We start from the raw sequence: 24,175 nt of genomic DNA on the forward strand, positions 1-24,175 counted from the left end.
ACCTCCCAAAATGCTGGGATTACAGGCATGAGCCATTGCGCCTGGCCCGGAATGTGTCTCTTAATGTGGTCTTTCTGTATGTTCTTTCAATATATAGTCTTTGGTGGTGGTTTTGTTAATTTCATAAACGTTCTCCTGAATTGTAGTTTTTGGTATTTGCTCTACTGTCTTGCTTTGGTTTTCTTCTTTTAGGACCTCCTGTCATCTTTCAGTGGAACCTTCTTTGCTTATCTTCAGTATCTGTCACTTTCCCTTGAATCCTTTTTGTCTTTCGTTCCTTCTTTTTGATTTGTAAGATTTCCCCTCTGTGCCTTCTGTTTCTCTTACAGCAGTATGAGGAAGGGTTCTTCACTTTTGTGTTCCTTCTAGTTTTGTCTTATTTCTGAAATAATTTTTTTCTCTTTTTCCTAATTCCTTCTTGAGTTCTGTTACCTCATTTTTGAGTCTTTTAAAATCTGATTCCTGGTGCTTTTTCCTGTCTTGTATTATTTTCTTAATTCTTTTAACTCCTTTTGAATCAGTAGGTTACAATGGTTTTATCTGTTTTGTGGACATTCTTTCTGGTGTCTTCTCACTGTCTGTGGGGATGGTATTCTACTCCTTGGCTTTTTTCTTCTTATGACCTTATAAGTTTGATTTATAATGAAAACACTTTTAAAGTAAGGTAAAACAGGTTATTGCCAGAACAGCAGATTTTCCAGTCAAAATAAGCCTCTTTTTATTTTATTTTTATTTTTTTTGAGAAGGAGTCTCACTCTGTCACCCAGGCTGGAGTGCAGTGGAATGATCTCGGCTCACTGCAACCTCTGCCTCCCGGGTTCAAGCAATTCTCGTGCCTCAGCCTCTCAAGTAGCTGGGATTACATGTGCGTACCACCACGCCTGTCTAGTTTTTGTATTTTTAGTAGAGATTAGCCTGACTAACATGGTGAAATCCCATCTCTACTAAAAATACAAAAAGTAGTCAGGTGTGGTGGTGTGCTGCACACATGTAATCCCAGCTACCTGGGAGGCTGAAGCATGAGAATCGCTTGAACCCAGGAAGCAGAGGTTGCAGTGAGCCGAGATCATGCCATTGCACTCCAACCTTTGTGACAGAGCAAGACTCCTTCTCAAAAAATAATAATAATAGGCCGGGCGCGGTGGCTCAAGCCTGTAATCCCAGCACTTTGGGAGGCCGAGACGGGCGGATCACGAGGTCAGGAGATCGAGACCATCCTGGCTAACACGGTGAAACCCCGTCTCTACTAAAAAAAAAATACAAAAAACTAGCCGGGCGAGGTGGCGGGTGCCTGTAGTCCCAGCTACTCGGGAGGCTGAGGCAGGAGAATGGCGTGAACCCGGGGGGCAGAGCTTGCAGTGAGCTGAGATCCGGCCACTGCACTCCAGCCTGGGCGACAGAGCGAGACTCCATCTCAAAAAAAAAAAAAAAAAAAATAATAATAATAATAATAATAATAAAATAAAAAGAGACTTATTTTGACCGGAAAATCTGCTATTCTGGCAATAACCTGTTTTACCTTATTTTAAAAGTGTTTTCATTATAAATCAATATAATGCATTTCAGAAGAATTGTAAACACTGATGGAAAAAGTTATATTTGTGATTTTGCCATACTAGAATTCATATGACGTTCTGGTTTATTCTTGCCTTTCTCATTTTTTAATTAAGCATATTGTAGTTGCCTCAAACTTCCTCTTTCTTCACCGTTTTTAAGAGATAAAGTACTCAGTGTCAGTTTTCTGTCGGTGACTAAGCCGACTCCATACCCATGTGCCCTGCATTCCCCAGCCCACTTCCTGCCCATTCAGTCCTGCTCTCACCCTTCCTTCTTAGAGACCAACAGCCCCCAAGTGCTACCCTCCCCATGCCCCTGCTTCCTCACCGCCGGACTTTTCCCCCAGCCCCTCTCGCTGCTCTTGACCCTGTTGAGTGGAAATTAATCCTGTACCAAAGCCACACACAGAGTGTTGCGAAAGCAGTACCCCAAGGCTGGGTGCGGTGGCTCACACCTGTAATCCCAGCACATTGGGAGGCCGAGGCAGGTGGATCACCTGAGGTCAGGAGTTCAAGACTAACCTGACCAACATGGAGAAACCCCATGGCTCTAAAAATACAAAATTAGCCGGGTGTGGTGGCGGGCCCCTGTAATCCCAGCTACTCAGGAGGCTGAGGCAGGAGAATCGCTTGAACCCAGGAAGCAGAGGTTGTGGTGAGCCAAGATTGCACCATTGCACTCCAGCCTGGGCAACAAGAGCGAAACTCCGTCTCAAAAATAAAAACAAAAAACAAAGCAGTAACCCAGATTTGTTGAATATGGATAGTAATTTTCTTCTTGGATAGTAATTTTTTTCCTTTCCTTTTTTGTGTGGAAGAGAGAGAGTGGTGCTACAATCCCCTCCTTCATGAACATAATCCCCACAAAAGAAACACCCCCCACTCGGATCCGCACCAACAAGTTCACCGAGGGATTTCAGAACATCGTGGATGCCTATGGAGTAGGAAGCTACAGAGAAGTCAATCCAGGTTGGAAGTCTGATTCGTAAATACCCATATTTCCAATGGCATTGCCACATTCTTGCTCTAAGAATGGAATAGATATCTGGAAAAAGAGGCTGATCGCTACTTTTTTGCTGTCTTATTTAAAACTATAAGGTTTTAAATGTAACCACACAATCCTATCTTGGGAATTCTGGAGAAAGTCCAGATCATTGTGTATCATTGTGTTTGAATGAACTCAGATTTTCCATATTTGCTGTGAATCAGAAATCTCTTTCCCTTTTTTCTGCAGCTCTCTTTACCATCATCACCTTCCCGTTTTTATTTGCTGTGATGTTTGGAGACCTCGGACATGGCTTTGTGATGTTTTTATTTGCCCTTTTGTTGGTGTTAAATGAAAATCATCCCAGACTAAATCAGTCGCAAGAGGTAAAAATATAAACACTCCAGCTCATATATCTGGTTGGGTGGCATTAGCAGTGACCAAAAGAGACACACCTCTTAGATGTTCGCTGTAGGCTGTGGCTGTACTGGGCAGGTGTGTGACCTGTCAGCTGTGGCTGACAGGGATGTCTGCGGGGCCAGGCTGTTTTCCGAGAAGCCGCGGGAGGAGTGGTGAGGGGTGGTTCCCACAGCGACAGCTGTCACATGGACACCCTCCAGTAACCATATTCTGATCCTCCCGCCTTGCTCTTCACAGATCATGAGGATGTTTTTTAATGGTCGGTACATCCTCCTGCTGATGGGGCTGTTCTCGGTGTACACCGGCCTCATCTACAATGACTGTTTCTCAAAGTCAGTCAACCTGTTCGGCTCCGGGTGGAACGTGTCTGCCATGTACACCTCCAGCCACCCCGCCGCAGAACATAAGAAGATGGTGCTTTGGAAGTAAGTGTCCCATAGCTGGCGATGCTCTGGGTGGGAAGCATGTTTCCTAGACCTTCCTCCTCCCTGGTCAGCCTCCTCACTCTGCTTTTTGTTACAGCGACAGCGTCGTCAGGCACAACAGCGTTTTGCAGTTGGATCCGAGCGTTCCTGGAGTGTTCCGAGGCCCTTATCCCCTTGGCATTGATCCTGTGAGTGCACCGCACTCTGTCATTGTCTCGGCGTTCTGTGGTGCCATGTAGCTTCGGGCGCCACGAGGTTCTCTAGACTTCAGCAGGGTTCACGCTGCACCGCAGGGGAAGTGCTCATTAGCACCTGTGCATCCCAGTCCTGGACATTGGGTGGGGAGGCCAGGAGCTGGGGTCCCTTGGTTTGGGAAGGTGAGGTCAGAGGAAGTCCTCAGAGAGCCAGAACTGCGTTCTGTCATGTGTCCTACCTATTTTCCTCTGGTGAAAAATGGCACTTCAGTAGCCCCGAAATGTGTGCCATTTCCTACATTTCTTCCTTGTATATGTGAACTTTTAAAAACCCTTGATCTGGAAAGTAGTATGGAATGTTAGAGCTGAAAGGAAGTGTAAGCTTATTGTAGAGCTTACTGGGGTAGTTGTTTGGAATGGGAGAAGTGTTAGTAGAAAGAAAATGGAGAAATACTCAGGCCTGTATTTCCAGCACTTTGGGAGGCCGAGGCAGGCAGATCACGAGGTCAGGAGATCGAGACCATCCTGGCTAACACGGTGAAACGCTGTCTCTACTAAAAATACAAAAAATTAGCCAGGCGTGGTGGTGGGCGCCTGTAGTCCCAGCTACATGGGAGGCTGAGGCAGGAGAATGGCATGAACCCGGGAGGCAGAGCTTGCAGTGAGTGGAGATCACGTCACTGCACTCCAGCCTGGGAAACAGAGCGAGACTCCATCTCAAAAAGTAAATAAATAAATAAATAAATAAATAAATAAATAAATAAATAAATAAATAAATGAATAAATAAATACAATAGAAAATGGAGAAGTAGCCGGAGGGTGCCAGGACTCCCAGCCCCTTCTAGGGCTCAGCAGGCAGTGGCTGAGGCCCTGGACCACAGGGCTGGGTGGGGTTTTTCTGGGCTGTCAGGAGTCTTTCTGGAGAATCAAAAGAATGACTCAGAAACCATCTCAAAATTAGTTTGTGGATGTAATTGTGTACAGTCATTGGGCAAAAAAAGCCTAGCATTCCTTAACCTGGGCTCTCCAAGGAGGCAGTATCTCTCAGTGTGTTCTGTTTATTCTTACCTCTGATCATGATTAGTATAATTTCATGTTGTAGCATTAAGTCTTAATGTAACTGAAAACTTGGAAACACAGCTACAACAGTTTCTTTAAGATACAGTATTTTGGAGCCAAATTCAGTAATAACTTGTAGCTTTGTGTTAAGGAAAGAAATGTTTCTGAATAAGGGAACCAAGGAACAAAGTTTGAGTGAGTTTTTTTTTTTTTTTTTTTGAGAAGCATCAGAGGAAATTGGGGTATGGTTTTGTCTTCTTTCTGTTTTAACTTAATTTTAAACTAGGCATTACATTCATTTAGTTCAAAAGTAAACCAATGTATGTACATTATATATATAAAATGCATACTTTAATATATAAAAGTATATATAATATAAATATATCAGCGAAGTTGACTGGCCTCCTAGTTCTCAGCCCTGAATACTTCATTCTAAAATCTTATTTTTCCAAGGGCAAAATGAGATAATTCAGGGCTAGGAACTGGGAGACTAGAAATGTTAAAATTACCTGGGAGTGGTGGTGCGCACTTGTGGTCCCAGCTTGTCAGAAGGCTGAGGTGGGAAGATTGCTTGAGTCCAGGAGGTCAAGGCTGCAGTGAGCCATGATTGCTCCACTGTACTGTAGCCCTAGGCGACAGTGAGACCCCTTATCTTAAAAAAAAAAAAAAAAAAAGGCCGGTCGCTGTCGCTCACACCTCTAATCCCAACACTTTGGGAGGCCGAGGCAGGAGGATCACCTGAGGTCAGGTGTTTGAGACTAGCCTGGCCAACATGGCAAAACCCTGTTTCTACTAAAAATACAAAAATTAGCCAGGCATGCTGGTCCAGCTACTCAGGAGGCTGAGGCAGGAGAATTGCTTGAACCCAGGAAGTAGAGGTTGCAGTGAGCCAAGATTGTGCCACTGCATTCCAGCCTGGGTGACAGAGTGAGACTCCTCAAAAATAAAAAAATAAAAAAAAGATTCTGTCTTAATAGGCCCTGTTTCCCTTTTCCTAACCCACCTGAAGGGCAGGTTGTAGGAATTCATTTTCAGACAGTAAGAGACGCAGTCAGTGAGTGAAGAGGTTGTGGGGACTCAGACCGGCCAGGGGCACCCTGGGGAGGTCAGCCATGGCCTGGAGTCCCTCTTGGCACATCTTGGCTTGGCCACTTGCAGCATTTCTGATTTCATTGTATTCACAGCTAAACTTCATGACAAAATAGACATATAGGAGCATGTGTGTCACATGTATATAAACGTGTGATAACACATGTATGTCTCCTGCCCAGGTAGAGGGGACATAACCCAGGACCTTGAAAGCATCCTGACCCTTCCAGTCTCTGAGCTGTGTGTGACTCTCCCTTGCCTTGCCTTTTGTCAAGACTTCCTAGGCACATCTCCCTAAGTGCTATGTGGTTCCATCTGGCATCCTTTGGCATTAACAGTGATAAAATTGTTTTCTAACTGTCTGTGGCCCTGGTTTAAGGAAATCAATGGTTCTCAGATTGAAAGCATCAAAAGAAAAGCCTGAATGTTGTTTCCTTCTTAAATTTAGAGCCACCTTTCGAGTTAAGACAGGGACTTTCTTGTGTGTTACCTGTTGAAGGAAGTTAAAGATTTTGTTTTGTTTTGTTTGGTTTTGTTTTAGATTTGGAACTTGGCCACAAATCGCCTCACTTTTCTAAACTCTTTCAAAATGAAAATGTCTGTGATTTTAGGAATCATTCACATGACTTTTGGAGTCATTCTGGGAATATTTAACCACTTGTAAGTACAGATTTTTTTAAAGCAATATTTATAAACCAAACTTGGCATTTCTTCAGTTTTGCTTCTTGTTCGTGGCTGTATTTATTGGGTAAGGGGCAGCCAATATGATGTTGTATTTACATGATTCTGTTGTGGCTGTTTAGATTTTCTGTGGTTTCAGCAATTCATTCATTCAGCAAATATGTATTTATCGAATGCATAGTAGTGCCAAGTGCTATTCTGGGCACTTGGGGTTCAGCAGTGAGGAGGGCAGAAAAAATTTATTGCCCCAATGGAGCTTCCAGTCAAGTGGGGGAGACATGTGACATATGCATTCATGTGGATTTCCAGAAGGGATGCTTGTCATGTTCCCTTTTTATTTTACAAATAAAAAATCTTTTTGTTTTTACTTTACTAGAGCTAGTATATGAAGAGTAAGAGATGGTGTCATTTTTCTCTAACTAGACCTGTTCATTCTCATTTCTAAACATAATTTGTATAATTTGATGTTGTAGCTTTAAGTCACTATAACTGGAGTCTTGAAAAACTTTTATAACAATGTAAGATACAGCATTTTGGAGCCAGATTCACTAATATTGTGTAGCCTTACTTTAAGGAAGAAAATGTTTCTGAATTAGGGAACCAAGGAAGAAAGTTTGAGTGAGATTTGACCCCTGAAACTGTAGTCATTTTGGCCGACCTCACATCTCTTCCTCGTAGATGTATCTGGACACTCAGATGTATCTGGAGTCATCATATGAGAAATGATGTTATTCTGAAATTCGCTTTATGTTTAGTTGTAGAGAGTTAAATTTACTCTTTTTAACTTAGGCTGATCTTGTTCATGGGTTGATTGATTCCTTTGCTTTTCTAGGCACTTCAGGAAGAAGTTCAACATTTACCTGGTTTCCATCCCAGAACTTCTCTTCATGCTCTGTATCTTTGGATACCTTATATTTATGATTTTCTACAAGTGGCTGGTTTTTTCAGCAGAAACCTCCAGAGTTGCTCCCAGCATTCTGATTGAATTTATTAACATGTTTTTATTCCCAGCCAGTAAAACAAATGGTCTTTACACAGGGCAGGTGCGTCATCTTCCCACTCTCATGAACTTAACGAAGGTATTCCCAATAGCCTTTTATTCTGAGCAGTAGAAGTGTCGGGGTGATCTCCACAGACTCCCAGGAGCCTGGGAAGGCTGCTTCTGTCTCTGCGTGTGTCATCACTGGAGGATGCCAGTCCAGCTCAACTGCTGTGTGCAGGCTCTGGTCAGGCAGCATGACCAAACTCGCTGCCATTCAGTAGCCATCAAAATGAGTAGGAAGAGGCCGGGCACAGTGGCTCATTTCTGTAATCCCAGCACTTTGGGAGGCCAAGGCTGGCGAATTGCTTGAGCTTGTGATTTCAAGACCAGCCTGGGCAACACAGCAAGACCTCATCTCTACAAAAATACAAAAATTTGCCAGGCATGGTGGCTGTACCTGTAGTCCCAGCTACTTGGGAAGCTGAGGCAGGGGGATCACTTGAGCCCAGGAGGTCGAGGCTGCAGTGAACTGCTCCGTTGTACTCCAGCCTGGGTAACAGAGCAAGACCTTGTCTCAACCAAAACCAAAAGCAAAAACCTCCTGAAACCGACAGAACTGGTGGGAAGAAAATGCATTACCGGAGGGTTTCCTGAGGGCTGCGCAGTCCCCCCATTTAGAAGGGAGCACCTGGGTCACAGCACATGGACCCTTTCAAAAAATGAGCTTTCCTCTCACTGTACGTTTGTGTGATGTCACAGTGGGCTCTCAGGGTTGACTGCTCTGCTTGAGGCCCCACTCTGCCATTTCCTCAGGATGGAACTTTGAGCAGATGACTAACTTCTCTCTGCCTTCGTTTCCTCATCTGTAAAGTGGGACTAGAAATAGGAGCTGGTTCATGGCGTAGCGCACATGTGTCCAAAGTGCATACGAACGCGCTTACACAGCTACTCAGTAAATGTCAGCGTTTGCCATAGTTCTTACCCACCTTACGTTGAGGGTCTTTCTGCTGTGAGCGCCACGGCACCTCCTGCCCGTGGATGCTGGCCCAGACACAGCTCACCACGTTGTCCAGTGTCTGTGAGGACATCTGGGAAACCCTCCCAGTCGGTAGTGTCCGAGCCTGTGTTCCTCCTGAGCTGTGTTTTGGTTTTTCATCTTGTTAATCTGTGAATGGAGCATTTGGTTTTGTGTTTCACATTCTATTGGGTGCTGGAAAGTTTTAAGTCAGATTTGAAGCTCAGCTTACACAACTTTGGTCTCGTTGACGAGATGCATATTTGCGTTCTTTTTGAACGTTCCAAGTTTCTGCTTTTTTTTGTTTCTCTTGTTTATGATTTTTAAGAATTTTATTTTATCATTATTTTATTGAAGCTTTGTACAATGGCATGGATACCGCAGATAAAAGCAAGGGCGTTCAGTGGGCGTAGGCACTGTGGACAGAAACATCAATGAAGGGCAGCTCCCTTTATTCAGTACCTGCTGCATACCTAAAAGTGTGCTTTCCTTACTTAGTGTTTCTTAATTCTCACAACAGCCCCAGGAGGTAGGTGGTGTCATCCCCTGTTACTGGTGATAACCGGTGGCTCAGGGCAGTCCTGGTCACTCAGCGGTCTATAGGGCCAGGCTGTTAACCTAGGTCAGCCTGGCTCCAGCCTAAGACTTCTGATGTGGCTCTGCCTGTGGCCGCCACCTCTCTCGGCTTTTCAAGAGGCTCATCGTGTTGATGTTGTGTAGATAATGCAGCCCTGTGCCTGAGTAGCACACAGAGCTCTAGGGACCTGTTTTTGATGAGGGGCAACCATAGAGAGTGATAAGCTTGGACAGCACAGTGTGCTGTCCAGACCCTGGAAAGCCATGCGGACTGCCGTGGCTGTGTACGCCTGAGTGAGTTTTGCTCTTGATTTAGCTTTAAGTAGCTATAAATCTTCCTTTTTTTAAGGAAGTTTTTTTGGTTTTGTTCTGAATTCTCTTCCACGATTTTCTGTGTGTGGAGGTAAATCCACTTGCTTCACACTCAAGAGTCCTCAAACAGTCTTTATAATCATCAAATCACAGGAAAACAGAACCAAAAATATAAAAAATATTCCGCTTGTGCTATGCTTTCTCATTTACAATGTTTCCAGAAAATGATTAGTTGGAGTTTGACTTTATTTACAATTTTTGTAAAGCTTCCTTGCTGGTCTGAAACAAAATAATACTTTACCACAGGGTCATTAATATTATGCATCAGTTCTAGAATTCAGCTGTGAGTTTAGGAAAAGAAAACCCACTGGCAAGTGTAGCAGGTTGGCATTTATTTAATGTTCCTCGCGTGGAGACATTGTTTGATCTTTACTGATTTCATCGTGTGCTGCTGACACCGCAAGCGTGCGTTCACATTGTAATCGAGTTTCTTACCTTCTGCACTAACAGGAGTATGTCCAGAGAGTGCTGCTGGTTGTCACAGCATTGTCTGTCCCGGTCCTCTTCTTGGGAAAGCCACTGTTTTTGTTGTGGCTTCACAATGGGCGTAGTTGCTTCGGGGTGAACCGGGTAAGTGCCGGTTTGGATGCATGCTTGTAAAGTGTGGGCAAAGTCTGCTTTCAGTTATACAAGGATTGGTGTAGAAAACACCCCTGGAGGGTTCCTTGTCTTAATTTAAAAGCCAAAGCTTCCTTTATTTAAAACATTGACGTTGGCTGGGCATGGTAGCTCACACCTGTAATCTCAGCACTTTGGGAGGCCAAAGCGGGCAGATCACTTGAGCCCAGGAGTTTGAGACCAGCCTGGGCAACATGGCGAAACCCTGTCTCTACCAAAAATACAAAAATAAGCCTGTGTGGTGGTGTGCGCCTATAGTCCCAGGTACTCAGGAGGCTGAGGTGGGAGATGGCTTGAGCCTGCCAGGCAGAGGTTGCAGTGAGCTGTGATCACGCCACTGCACTCCAGCCTGGGCAGCAGAGCAAGACTCTGTCTCAAAATAAATAAGTAAATAAAACATTGATGTTGAAAGAGCCTGCTGTGTCCAGGCCCTGTGGAGACAGGCCCTGCCGGCATGAACCACAGGCTTATTAGCTTGTAGAACTCAATCCTTCAATTCAGATGGGCATCATTAAAATGCCTTTTTCCATATTCTTCTTAATTTCTTCTGTAAGATTTTCTTTTTTCTTTTTCCTTTTTTTTTGAGATTGGAGTCTTCCTCTGTTGCCCAGGCTGGAGTGCAGTGGCACTATCTCACCTTACTGCAACCTCTGCCTCCTGTGTTTAAGCAGTTCTCTTGCCTCAGCCCTTGAGTAGGGGGACTACAGGCACCCACCAGCATGCCCTGCTAATTTTTGTATTTTTAGTAAAAGACGGGGTTTTTCCATGTTGCACAGGCTAGTCTTGAACTCCTGACCTCAGGTTATTCACCTGCCTCGGCCTCCCAAAGTGCTGTGATTACAGGTGTGAGCCACTGCACCTGGCTTAAAGAACTTTTTTATTCTTAAAGAGCTGAATCATTAAGAGAAACAAACTATAAATAAAGTTTTGTTTTGTCACAACCTTGTGGTTTTACAGGCACTAACTCTGTGCTCTTTTGGTTGTTAGAGTGGTTACACACTTATAAGGAAAGATAGTGAGGAAGAAGTTTCATTGCTGGGAAACCAAGATGTGGAAGAGGGAAATCACCAGGTGGAAGATGGATGTAGGGAAATGGCGTGTGAAGAGGTAAATCTTTTCAACTGCTGTTGATAAACTTAGATAAGTAACCAAGCTTCCATAGAGATAATCACGTTAAGATAATATTTAATCATCTTAAAAAATGATTAAGAAAATGGGACTTCTAGCCTCCAAAACTATGAGAAATCAGTTTCCATTGTTGAAGCCAACCAGGTGGTGGTTAGGGTTAGAGTGAAAGCGCTTTCCAAATGCTGTTTGATGATAGAGTTGGTGGCATTATATGTGAGTTCGGGTCATTTTGTCCTTTCCCTTCTCCAGTGGGATTTCTGCTGTTATATTACCAGTTGTGACTGGAGTGACTTAAGGTGCCATGAACATTGCTTTCAGAAGTCTCTTGTGTCAGTCAGAAGTTTTCCATAGTTGCAAGAAACAGAGACCCATTTTTTTCTGATTGCAGAGAGATTTTTACCGGCTCATGGCAGGACAGAGGTAGGGTTGGTTTCAGGATGACTACATTCCAAGAGGCCTTGGTTGGCTTTTTTTCTTTGTAAGTTTTCTTTATATTGTGGAGTCAGTTGGCCCCATGATGCTACAACCATGGTCACAAGTTGTCCTGGGCTTATTTTTTCAGTTTTTCCATCAGCGAGCAAAGCGCCCTTACCAGCTTGTTACTCTTAGGAAAAAATCCCCACATACCTGCTGTCCCTGCACCAGTGACTGCCGCCTCAGTCCCCTGCACCAGTGGCTGCCGCCTCAGTCCCCTGCACCAGTGGCTGCCGCCTCAGTCCCCTGGGGCTGCCATAACAAAATACCACAGACTAGGTGGCTTCAACAAGAGATTTTTCTCACAGCTCTGGAGGCTGGCAGGCCCAGACTGAGATGCTGGCAGGCTGCTTTCCCTGAGGCCTCCCTGCTTGCTTGCTGTGTCGGCCCAGGGCCTGTCCTCTGTGCCTGTGCCCCTGCTTTTCCTGCTCTTCCCAGAAGACAGCAGTCACAGTGGATCAGGGCCCACCTCCTGACCTCACTCAACCCTTGATTACCTCCTCAAAGGTTCTGTCTTCAAATACAGTCACATTGCGGTTAGGGCTTCAGCATAAGACTTTTGGGGACATAATTCAGAGCAGCTGTGGTTGGGGATACAAGGCCGGACAGGGAAGTAGTAGCTCCCCACAAAGAAGAGAGGTGCAGTCTCGGGCAGACAGAGCAGAGCACGGCCTCTGCTTTCTTTTCTTGGAAACTTCACTTTGACCATTTAGTGAGGACCAAACAAAATTTCTTATAATCAGCATTTTGTAATTATTATGTAATTTCATGTTTTAATTTGGGACAATTAATAATTAAGTTCTAACATCATAGAGAAACAAAAGCAGAGCTGGAAAGCACATGCGAGTCACCTTGCCTGGTGTTTTGCAGCCCTTTCCCTCTCAGGGACCCCTTGCATAGCTTTCCCTGGTTGGCTCTACTTAGAATGCCCACATCTAGTGAATCGCCTTCTATTCTTGCAGTTGGTGAATACCTGTTTTATCAGTAGAGGTTTCATAATTACTGAGACCTGCCCAGGAATCCCATTTGTATAGCAGCTGTGGCCGTGGCAGTTGCTGTGGTCTAGCCTCTTGGTTTATACACGGGAGTCTGAGGCGTGGGGTGGGAGTGGGACTGATGAAGGTGGGGATTTGGAGTGGTAAAGTCTGGTCCTGGAGCTGGGTAGTGGCAGAGTGATGAACAGAGTGCAAGTCTTAGCTTTCTGTTCCTCTCACTCCAGCGTGTTCTCACCAGCATCCAGCCAGCAGCTCTTTCATTGTAATCCTTGAAGTGGAACCCACTTGGCATGTAGAAGTACACATGTAACATCATGACTCTAACATATGTTGTGTGATCTCTCTCAGTTTAATTTTGGAGAAATATTAATGACCCAAGTAATCCATTCCATCGAGTACTGTCTGGGATGCATCTCCAACACCGCCTCCTACCTGAGGCTCTGGGCGCTCAGCCTGGCTCATGCACGTAAGTTCCTCCTTAGACCTGCAGTTCCCAATGCCCTGTAGTGCCAGCAGACTCGGGGGCACTGTGGGATATTTTAACTTGGTAACTAATAGTCATAGCACCATCTTTCAGTTGCCATGTGAACTTATACTGTTCACTACTTAATACACAGCTCTCTTGGCTATTTCTTTTGGCTGAGGGGTGCTGTGGAAGAATCACAGAGGGGCTCTCTGAGGCTGGTCTGGCTTCAGAGGCTGCCCAATTAAAAAAAAAATCACTGAGACACAAGGGGCTTTGAGAACTGAGACAGCTTGGGAGCCTCTGGTGTAAACACTTGCTGCTGTTGCCATTCCTGTTTCTGTTAGTAGTTATTTTATTCAGTGCTGCCTTACCAGGTGTGAATATCTGTTTATTTCAAGCAAGTCCTGCCACAGCGCTCATGGGTAGCTGTGATCACAGGAGTCCTCCCTTTGTACGATTCCAATAATGCACACATGTTAGTTTCCACAGTGTAATTAACACCTGTTCCCCAGCAGCATGGTTCCAATTACAGTCACCATAGTAACTAGCTGTGCAGGTAGGTGCAGGGGCATTTACTACCCTATGTGCGGCGGGTGTTGTGATGAGGATGCTGATGACCCACCAGTGGTGCTTGGCAATGTTTCAGGACATTGAAGGGTGCAAAGGGTGCAGTGTGGCAAGTGGGTTCAAACTTAGAAAATAATAGGACAGGCCGGATGCGGTGGCTCACACCTGTAATCTCAGCACTTTGGGAGGCCAAGGCAGGTGGATCACCTGAGGTCAGGAGTTTGACACCAGCCTGGCCAGCATGGCAAAACCCCATCTGTACTAAAAATACAAAAATTAGCTGGGCATGGTGGTGGGTGCCTGTAGTCCCAGCGACTCGGGAGGCTGAGGCAGAATTGCGTGAACTTAGGAGGCAGAGGTTGCAGTAAGCCGAGATCACGTCACTGCCTTCCAGCCTGGGTGACAGAGCGAGACTCTGTCTCAAAAAAAAAAAGTTAAAGAAAAAAAATGGGACAGTTTGGCAAGTATTAGGAAAGATGCTTGCTCTGGATCAGGTCACCCATCTTGCCAAGTTACGCAACAGGAACCAAGCACTGTTCAAACTACTCTAATAAACTTTTTTTTTTTTTTAATAATAGACAAAGAAAAGACTTTAATACCCAGTGCTTCTAAAGTTTTAAAGATAGATTTACCATTTTTTCATTTCCCTATAGTTTTTGTTAAAACATTAAAAACTCTTTTATTGGCTGGGTGCAGTGGCTTATGCCTGTAATCCCAGCACTTTGGGAGGCCTCGGCGGTTGGATCACAAGGTCAGGAGATTTTAAGACCATCCTGGCTAACATGGTGAAACCCTGTCTCTACTAAAAATACAAAAAATTAGCCGGGCATGGTGGTGGGTGCCTGTAGTCCCAGTTACTCGGGAAGCTGAGGCAGGAGAATGGCGTGAACTCAGGAAGCAGAGCTTGCAGTGAGCCGAGATCGTGCCACTGCACTCCAGCCTGGGCGACAGAGCAAGACTCTGTCTCAAAAAAACAAAAAACAACTCTCTCATTGTTGGCCAACAATATAGCCAACAATAAGAGAGTTTTTAATGTTTTAACACAAATTTTAAAGGCCACAGTATAAACTTTTTCCCCCATGGATTAATAGGGATGCTTTGGATGGTTTTGATTGCAAGATCTCTTTTGTGCTTCTGTAGTACTGTGCAAAGCAAGCACTGCCTGTGCTTGTGGAACCACTGGACGAGAGAGTGTCCTTTTTTTTTTTTTTTAATTAAAAAAATGCTCATGTTTTTATAAGCATAGCCAAAGGCCTGGAATCGTATGGCTGGAGGGGCCCTGTGGTCATTCATCTTCATTTTGCAGAGGTGGTGGCGGGAGCCCGCTGAGTGTCAGTGCTTTACTCACGGCCATCCAGTTGGTCCCTCAGTGGCAGAACCAGGTCTGGAAGCCTGTTTCTGCTTGCCTGGTCCAGTGCTGCTTTGGGAGGTCACTAACCCAAACCTAGTCTGGGGCAAGACCTCCCTTTGGGAGATGCCTCTGATGTTTTTGGAGCACCAGGTCTTCCTTAGTGTTTGAGATGGTGTCAGAGCTGACTGGCTTTCCCATGAGAAGCAGTTGGGTCTGTGTGACCTGTGTGTCTATTATTTTATGAGATGATAGTTCAGAGCTGTCAGAGGGAAGCAGTCCAGGGAGCTCACAGGGGGACCCACTGTACCTAAGCGGGCGTGACTTGTGCGGGCTGCACTCCTTTGCAGAGCTGTCTGATGTCCTGTGGGCCATGCTGATGCGTGTGGGCCTCCGCGTCGACACCACCTATGGCGTCTTGCTGCTGTTCCCGGTTATCGCGCTCTTTGCAGTTCTGACCATTTTCATCCTTCTGATCATGGAAGGGCTTTCTGCGTTTCTTCACGCCATACGCCTCCACTGGTGAGTTTGAGACCTAGCCTTGGAACTGTTATTTAAAAAACATACCCGCCCCCCCGCTTACCGCCCCGCCCATCCGAATATACACAGCCACTGCAAAATCTAATGCTGAATTTAGGCCTGTTCTTCCCTTCCTACTGTTGGGATCTGTGTTCATATCCTCTGAGTTAAAATTGTGTTTTGGGCCGGGTGTGGTGGCTCATGCGGGTAATCCTGGCACTTTGGGAGGCCAAGGCGGGTGGATCACCTGGGGTCAGGAGTTCAAGACCAGCCTGGACAACATGATGAAACCCCATCTCTACTAATAATACAAAAATTAGCTAGGTGTGGTGTCATACGCCTATAATTCTTGGGAGACTGAGTCAAGAGAATCGCTTGAACCCAGCAGGCAGAGGTTGCAGTGAGCCAAGATCGCGCCATTGTACTCCAGGCTGGGGGACAAGAGCAAAACTCCGTGTCAAAAAAAAAAAAGTATTTTGTTTCTGAACTATTATCACTGACAAGTAAAAGCAAGTTTAAGTTTGCAGAATACTTACGTGTGTTTCATACTGCTAATTCGCTTTGAGTCTGACAGGTTGCTCTATCTTACTGCAAAATAAATCCTTCTTATGTATTTCTTAATGTTCGATGGTATAGGACAGATTACTGCTCTGTGCCTCCAGTGACCCAAGTGGCAGGAGAGGGTCTCCTTAACTTGTGCACGTGCTTTTGTGTGTTGGGCAGTGAGAGGCAGCGGATGTGTCAGAGTTTCTGTTGACACTGGGAAAGCCAGCGCAGGGTTGGGGGTGGGGGATGGTGTGTAGCTAGGTAAAAACATTGTGCCGAGGACATATTTTGGAATGAAGCAATTTCAGCACAGGAATTTTTTTTTTTAACTTAAAATGTTGTTTTAAGGAATATGATTTCATAATCTTCCATTAATACATGACTTTTTTTTTTTTTTTTTAGGGTAGAATTTCAGAACAAATTCTACGTTGGTGCAGGCACCAAATTTGTTCCTTTCTCATTCAGTCTGCTATCATCAAAGTTCAATAACGACGACAGTGTGGCATGATCATATTGCTGTAACCAACAAGCTTTCAGATTTATGGAGAATGACCATGTTATGAATTTCACTTCTGTCAGATTTATGATAGGAAAAATTCCATCTTCATTACTGCCTTATGACATAGCCAGATAATTCTGTAAGATATACCTCTTCCTCATATGTTAAATATTTTGTAAAGTTTACCAATTTGAGATATAAAAATTTCTTTTGGTGTTTTATGATGAGCAAATATAAGTTAATGCCAAACATTATGTTAAAGTTATTTTTTCAAATACAGGATTGGGGGAGAGAAGCCAATTTTGCATGGCTAATTGAAAATGGTATTAGATACTTGATTCCTTTAAACTTTATTTAAAAAAAAAAACAGTTAATCTGTCACCTGAAGTTGTCAGATAATATTTTCCAACAGCTGAAGTAGGGATAGTTTTTAAAAAAATTTAATGATGAGTAGTCAAAACATTCACATTTATTCTGCTGGATTTAAAAATACACAATTTTTTTTTTTTTTTTTTGAGATGAAGTCTCGTTCTGTCACCTAGGCTGGAGTGCAATGGCACAATCTTGTCTCATTGCAACTTCCACCTCCTGGGTTTAAGTGATTCTCCTGTCTCAGCCTCCCGAGTAACTGGGATTACAGGCATGTGCCACCATGCCCGGCTAATTTTTTTCTATTTTTGTAGAGATGGGGTTTCACCTTGTTGGCCAGGCTAATCTCGAACTTCTGACCTCAAGTGATCCACCCACCTCAGCCTCCCTAAGTGCTGAGATTACAGGCATGGGCCACCGTGCCGGGCCAAAATATGCAAACATTTTTTATCCTGTGCTACCTAGAATTACAAGTAGAGGATTGTTTTTACAGTTTTGTCTTGTTTTAGTAATTGGGGACAATGGGATAAAATGACATACAACAAATGGTTATCCTACTTGTATATTTTTTTAAAGACTCTTATCCTGTTACCCTTACATAAAACCAGTTATGATAACTGTATGTTTGGAAATATAAATTGTATACTGAGCCTTAAAACCCAGTGTGACTGTAGAAGATATAATGTGGACATGATTTGAATTTAGTGACAGCTTGACTGACGTCACTGAACCAGAAGGGTTTATACTGAGTGAAGGAAAGGTAAAAAGTAGTATTTTGTATATTTTTATAACAAAATATAAATGAAGATATTTTACCATGAAGAGATTGCACTTATCCTTGAGAACAGTCTAATGATAATTTTTTTACTTTCAGACTGTTTCTAGCTAAAGTTCTGATAAAAGTATTGAAACTTTCAAACACTGTTTAGATCAGTTGAAAACTAATTCTCAATAGCCATTATTTTATAATCTTTAGTTTAAATTCATCTATTTACTTGACATTTAGTTTTTTGTGAACTTGAGTCAGTCCTATTGAACATTTTGATCTATATTCTTGCAAATTATGTTAATTTTTCATATTTGTTTGAATTTAGACAATTATTTTCAAAAAGAAACCTTTTTTTCACCTTCTTAACATTGTGAGTGATACACATTAAAAGGCTATTTGCCTCCATCCTCCTTTATCCTGTTTCGAGGTAGAGAGCTTGGCACTTCTGTTGCAAGCTGAGAGTCTGGAGGTGGTGAGTTTACCATGGCTGTGCAGGTGATTTCAAGGCATCAGCTGAACAACCTTGACATAACTGTGGCCTAAAATTCAACTCTTTCGAGTACAGTACAGATTCTCTGTGCTGCTTGATGAGATGTTACCCAAGGCCAGTTTGGATTTACTGCTTTTTGTTCCTCATATTAAATTATCAAATGAGGCTGGGCGCGGTGGCTCACGCCTGTAATCCCAGCACTTTGGGAGGCCGAGGTGGGCGGGTCACGAGGTCAGGAAATGGAGACCATCCTAGCTAACACGGTGAAACCCCGTCTCTACTAAAAATACAAAAAAATGCCAGGTGTGGTGGCGGGCGCCTGTAGTCCCAGCTACTCAGGAGGCTGAGGCAGGAGAATGGCGTGAACCCAGGAGGCGGAGCTTGCAGTGAGCCGAGATAGCGCCACTGCACTCCAGCCTGGGAGACAGAGCGAGACTCTGCCTCAAAAAAAAAAAAAAATTATCAAATGATGCTGATGAAATGCTTGAAAATGATTCTGCTCTCAAAGTTACGCTTCCCTAGAAAGGTGTCATGTTGGCCACTTGTGTTGGGTGACTATGACATCCCAGCAGTGCTGGTCAGGTCTCAGAGGTGCTTTCACCTAGAGCTGATGCTTCCACAAAGGGACATTTGTGTTACTTTGCTCCAAGGATCTGTCATAAAAACAATAGTAACTACTTCATCCCTTGGAAGCCCAAGACTTCAGGGCACTGTTAGCTGATTGGTAAATAAGGGACACGGTATTTGCTGGAATTGTTCACCGCTCCCCACTAGTCATTCTCATGCGGGCCACTTTTTTTTTTTTTTTTTTGGTTAGCCAGGATGGTCTTGATCTCCTGACCTCGCAATCCACCCGCCTCGGCCTCCCAAAGTGCTGGGATTACGGGCGTGAGCCGCCGCGCCCAGCCAGCGCCGGCCAGGGGCCACTTTTTAACTTTTTCTAATTAACACCTTTTCTCAGGCCATAGAGCAGAGGATGCAGTCATTTCTCTGTTAAAATCTATGTAGTATTTATGTAGAATGTCATTATATGAAAAGTGAATTCAGAATCCTAACTTTGGGAAGGCGCTCTCTGGAAATGTAGTTTGATACTAGTGTCTTATAGGTGCCGGGGAAATTTGTTTCTCTGTAAAGCAATGGACTCCAGTGTCATGTTACCAGAGTTGTCGCTCAGTTTTGCTTGTTTTTAAGCCTTTTGCTAGAACCTATTATGTATCCAGTTTTTAAAACATATTTCATTCCCTTGGTAGCAGAGATCCAGAGCAAAGATGGCAAGTTGTATGGATGATGCTGAATATCTGTTTATTTTCCTAAAGATAAATGCCACGACATCACATTTTTCAGTTTTTATTTAGATGTTTATTATCATGTGTTAACAGAATGTTAAAACCCAAGGGATTTCTTCAGTAAACTAGACTTTGATTTCAGCCTGCTGGGCTGGAGACTGCCATTGCAGTGGTCAGTTAAGGAGTGCAAAGGGTCTTCTATCTGATAGGATCTAGGTGAGCCCTGTGGACTTTCCAGCAGCAAAAGGACTTGGAACTCCTCTTTTGCTGAATGCTGCTCTGTTCTTGTTTCCGGCATGGATATTTTATAACAACATTCTGGTGTCAGCATCCCCTCTGCAGTTGTTTATTTTATTTTTTAAATTTTTTATTTTTATTTTTTTGAGATGGTATCTCACTCTGTCACCCAGGCTGGAGTGCAGTGGTGCAATCTCGGCTAACTGCAACCTCTGCCTCCCAGGCTTAAGTAATTCTCCTGCCTTAGCCTCCCAAGTAGCTGGGATTACAGGCGCCTGCTACAGCACCTGGTTGATTTTTGTATTGTTAGTAGAGACAGGTTTCACCATGTTGGCCAGGCTGGTCTTGAACTCCTGACCTCAGGTGATCCACCTGCCTCGGCCTCCTAAAGTGCTGGGATTACAGGCCTGAGCCACTGCGCCCGGACCTCTGCAGTTGTTTAATAAGGCACAGAATACCTGTAGCATAGGGTCAACCTTACGATGTACATGAATTACATATTCAGACGTCTTAGAACCTGATACATTTTGGAAAAGAAAAACAAAAAACAATTTCTACAACTATTCTGCAGTCTGCATTTAAAAACAATAAATTCCTCTATTAAAAACGTAAAGCCAGGTTTGCCTGCGTGCCACAGGGAATGTATCCAGGAAGGTTATTATGAAACTCTCAAATCAACATGATGGGAATAAGGCAGTTTGGACGAACAGTCCTCCCACAGTCAGGCCACTTTTGTTGATTCGGTTTAGAATTTTCAGAAATACTTAGTACACTCCACCTGTGCTTTGATGGGAATATCTCAGAAGGCTGGGTAGGTTCTTAGGATTAGCCTAGTCATCTAGGCGCTCAACTCCTTGTGAGGGAAAAAGACAGTGAACAAGTTAGTACTTTGCTCCACAAATGCATGAAAGGACAAATTTGCATCTTCTATCAGTATTGAACTTCCTTTTGCTAATGACAAATAAATATATCTATATTTTTAAACGTGGGTGTTTCGCTTTATTATGCTCTGGTTTGGCGAGAAAGCCAAAGAACTCTGCTCCTTCCCTGATTTCCTAGGCCACGAGGAACTCAGGAACTCGGCTTATCTCCTCCTCCGCTGGCCTTCGACCCACGTGGCTGAGGGCTGAGGCTATATCATTCTATCTGGCCTCTAATCCCGCCTCTGCCACCGCCGAGGTGCTGTGACCTTCGTCTAGCCACCTCTCTAGCCCGGGCTTCATCTGCGAGGTGTGCGGGCTGCTTGCAGACCGGGTCGGCGTGGGGTGGGGTCGGACCCTTGGCTGCAGCAACCTGGAGGGTCCCGCTCCGCATCCAGGGGCATGCGCGCTGCCGGGACCAGAGAGCAACCAGCCTACCTCGGCCGCCCGGGGGCCTGGTGCGCGCCTCTGAGATCTCGGGGCGCGGGTTCAGGAATCCAGGGGCCGGGCGCGGGGCACTGCAGGGCTTGCAGCCCCCAGCGCCGGCGCCGTCGGCTGGGCGGGCGGTGGCAGTTGCCGGGGCGCCCATTGCTAGGGCCGCCGTTGCCACGGACGCCCGCCCTGCGCCCGGCTCCCTCTGCCCTGCGCAGCGCCATGGACGACCTGCGGGTGCTGTGGATGCGCGACCGCGTGTATGCGGCTTTCGGCATCACCGACCCCCAGCTTTTCGAGGACCTGCTCAACCGCGACGACGGCCAGGGCGAGGACCTCATCCTGCACTTCCTCAACCAGGCGAGCGAGGAGGAGGGCCCCTCGGCGCTCTTCATCTACCGCACGGTGGTGCCCGAGGAGGTGGAGGTGGAGATTGGTGAGCCTCGACGCGTCGCTCCCTTCCCCGGGCTTCCCTCCTGCCCTCCCCGGCCTCTCCGACGGTTGTGGGGGCTGCTAGAGCCTGCCCATCGCCCGGCCCGGGCCTGCCTCAGGTGCTGTCCACAAACCCTGCCGCCGGCCACGTGCAGGCCCCGGGCGAACCCAGCAATCACAGGCGTCCCTGCCCTCCTGGGCCCGCAGCCCACTTGAAAGTCAGACCTTGATTGAAAAATCACAGCAATCACTGACTTAGCCCTCACCCCGTACCAGGTGCGGTTCCAACGCTTGTATCAACTCCTTAACCCTACGAGGCGGGTGTGTCCTCATCCCCATTTTACAGATGAGCAAACTGGCACGGAGGGGTTAAGTAACCTGCCCAAGGCCCACAGGCAGTCAAGAGCCACTGTGCAATAATCCAAACGGCTGGGTAGAGCCACGCCCAGGTGTGGCAGGGGCCCAGCTCACTGTCACTCTCCTTGACGGTCGCAGGGTCTCATGGAGGGTCCGAAGAGCACCCCTTTCTACTTCTGAAGGCTCCTCATATCCTGAAAAGTAAAGTCATGCTAAGACAAAGTTTTTAAAAACTACAGTAGACTTTAAATGTTTATGTTGAACAAATTAGCATCACAAATACAAAAAGACAGTGACCAGGGTCCCAGAACCCTCTGTGGAGGCGGATTCCCAGCCCCACCTACTCTCTGATAGGCCCAGGGACACTGAGAGGGCAGCGAGGGGCCAGCGCCGGTGAGAGGAGGAGGCAGGACAACTCTCTTCAGAAACAGCCAGGAGACAGGGACCTGGAAAGCTGCCTCCTCACGGCAGCACCGGCCGGAGCACAGCCGCCGGGACCGCCTGCCTGTCTATCTAGTCTCCTGGGCGACTTTTCCAGCCCCTTACGGACTTGGGGATCCCTTGCAGGGCCTCTCACTGGGTTCGGGCGGCAGGGCCGGCAGACCTTGGATTTTTTTTAAAGGTACCAGGCACACCCATTTATTTTATTTTATTTTTAAATTTTCTTTCTTTCCTTCCTTTCCCTCCCTCCCTCCCTCCCCCCTTCCTTCCTTCCTCTCCCTCCCTCCCTCCCCCCTTCCTTCCTTCCTTCTTTCCTTTTTTTTTGAGATAGGGTCTCACTCTGTCACCCAGGCTGGAGTGCAGAGGTGCGATCTTGGCTCACTGCAACCTCTGCCTCCAGGGCTCAAGTAATTCTCCCACCTCAGCCTCCTGAGTAGCTGGGACTACAGGTATGCGTCACCATGCCTGGCTAATTTTTATATTTTTGGTAGAGACAGGTTTCACCATGTTGCCCAGGGTGGTCTCGAACTACTGAGGTCAAGTGATCCTCCCGCCTCGGCCTCCCAAAGTGCTGAGATTCCAGGTGTGAGCCACCTGGCACCCAGCCCTTTTTTTTTTGTTTGAGACAGAGTCTAGCTCTGTGGCCAAGGCTGGAGTGCAGTGGTACAATCTTGGCTCACTGCAACCTCCACCTCCCTGGTTCAAGCAGTTCTCCTTCCTCAGCCTCCCAAGTAGCTGGGACTACAGGTACCCACCACCATACCCGGCTAATTTTTGTATTTTTAGTAGAGACAGGGTTTCACCATGTTGGCTGGGCTGGTCTCGAACTCCTGACCTAAGGTGATCTGCCCACTTCGGCCTCCCAAAGTGCTGGGATTAGAGGTGTGAACCATCACACTTTGCCATCTTCATTTATTTTAAATATTCATTATTTGCTTGCACAAAATAAAACGTCTTCATCATAAATCCAAAACCATAAATAAACAACAATAACAAATCCTTAGTGCTATCTGGAGAGAGGACCATGTGATCACCTTTTGGAACTTAACCTTCCAGCCTATTATTTTTTTCTCCCTGGCAGACCTTTGGACCTGGACATTAGATTATAACTGGACCTCGGATGTATGCACTTCCACTGGCACCAAGTGAAATTATGGAAGCCAAAAACACACTCGCAGGATTGATCATTTAACATGTACCACCATTGCAGGAACTTGGGTTTCGTCTACATTTAAAAAAAATTGGCCGGGCGCAGTGGCTTATGCCTGTAATCCCAGCACTTTGGGAGGCCGAGGTGGGCGGATCACGAGGTCAGGAGATCGAGACCATCCTGGCTAACACGGTGAAACCCCATCTCTACTACAAATACAAAAAATTAGCCAGACGTGGTGGTGGGCGCCTGTAGTCCCAGCTATTCGGGAGGCTGAGGCAGGAGAACGGCCTGAACCCAGGAGGCGGAGCTTGCAGTGAGCCGAGATTGTACCACTGCACTCCAGCCTGGGCTACAGAGTGAGACTCCGTCTCAAAAAAAAAAAAAAAATTTACAACAAGACCCTAAAACAATGGATGTGACTTGGATTTCTTGCAGAAGCCCTCCAAGGGCCTCTGTTAACAGTACAGTGGCTGTTGTCTGCTGTGTTCACTAGCACATGTTTAGCTCAAATGTCATCCTGTGTGGAAGCAGAGTTCAGTCTCACCTCAGAGGGTCCCCCTGGTTAATTCCTGGACCCTCCAAAGGGAGCTCAGAACTCTCCTACCCCTGCTCCCTGACCCGTTTCTGGGCTCTGTCCCTGGTCTTCCCTTCCATTCCCATCTCTTCTCCACTGTCACCTCATGGTGAAAAGCTGATGGATTCCTTGCCGAAGATGCTGTGTCTGGAAACTGTCAAAGCTGCGGATTCTGGAGGTGCCAGATGGCGTCGGGTGTTG

The 24,175-nt window shown here is 45.7% G+C and overlaps 2 protein-coding genes across 3 annotated transcripts in view; both read left to right on the plus strand.

The window, feature by feature from the left end:
* ATP6V0A2 (ATPase H+ transporting V0 subunit a2) overlaps window positions 1–18,306 on the plus strand; it is a 54,373-nt gene extending 36,067 nt beyond the window's left edge. The window contains exons 10-20 of the mRNA XM_023206074.2: window positions 2,375–2,525; window positions 2,791–2,927; window positions 3,199–3,386; window positions 3,484–3,574; window positions 6,270–6,388; window positions 7,242–7,452; window positions 9,805–9,924; window positions 10,960–11,079; window positions 12,918–13,035; window positions 15,301–15,472; window positions 16,418–18,306. Of these exons, the coding sequence (XP_023061842.1) occupies window positions 2,375–2,525; window positions 2,791–2,927; window positions 3,199–3,386; window positions 3,484–3,574; window positions 6,270–6,388; window positions 7,242–7,452; window positions 9,805–9,924; window positions 10,960–11,079; window positions 12,918–13,035; window positions 15,301–15,472; window positions 16,418–16,523 (1,533 nt within the window). The 3' untranslated portion in view covers window positions 16,524–18,306. The remainder of the gene's footprint in view (window positions 1–2,374; window positions 2,526–2,790; window positions 2,928–3,198; window positions 3,387–3,483; window positions 3,575–6,269; window positions 6,389–7,241; window positions 7,453–9,804; window positions 9,925–10,959; window positions 11,080–12,917; window positions 13,036–15,300; window positions 15,473–16,417) is intronic.
* A 2,903-nt stretch (window positions 18,307–21,209) lies between these two features.
* Window positions 21,210–24,175, plus strand: part of DNAH10 (dynein axonemal heavy chain 10) — a 175,380-nt gene continuing 172,414 nt past the window's right edge. The window contains exon 1 of one of the 2 annotated variants that reach the window (XM_031936393.1): window positions 21,210–21,453. In XM_031936393.1, the coding sequence (XP_031792253.1) occupies window positions 21,240–21,453 (214 nt within the window). In that variant the 5' untranslated portion in view covers window positions 21,210–21,239. The remainder of the gene's footprint in view (window positions 21,454–24,175) is intronic. The other variant, XM_026457372.2, reaches the window with a different exon arrangement.

This window comes from Piliocolobus tephrosceles, chromosome 10 (assembly GCF_002776525.5).
Source record: "Piliocolobus tephrosceles isolate RC106 chromosome 10, ASM277652v3, whole genome shotgun sequence".
NCBI lineage: Eukaryota > Metazoa > Chordata > Mammalia > Primates > Cercopithecidae > Piliocolobus > Piliocolobus tephrosceles.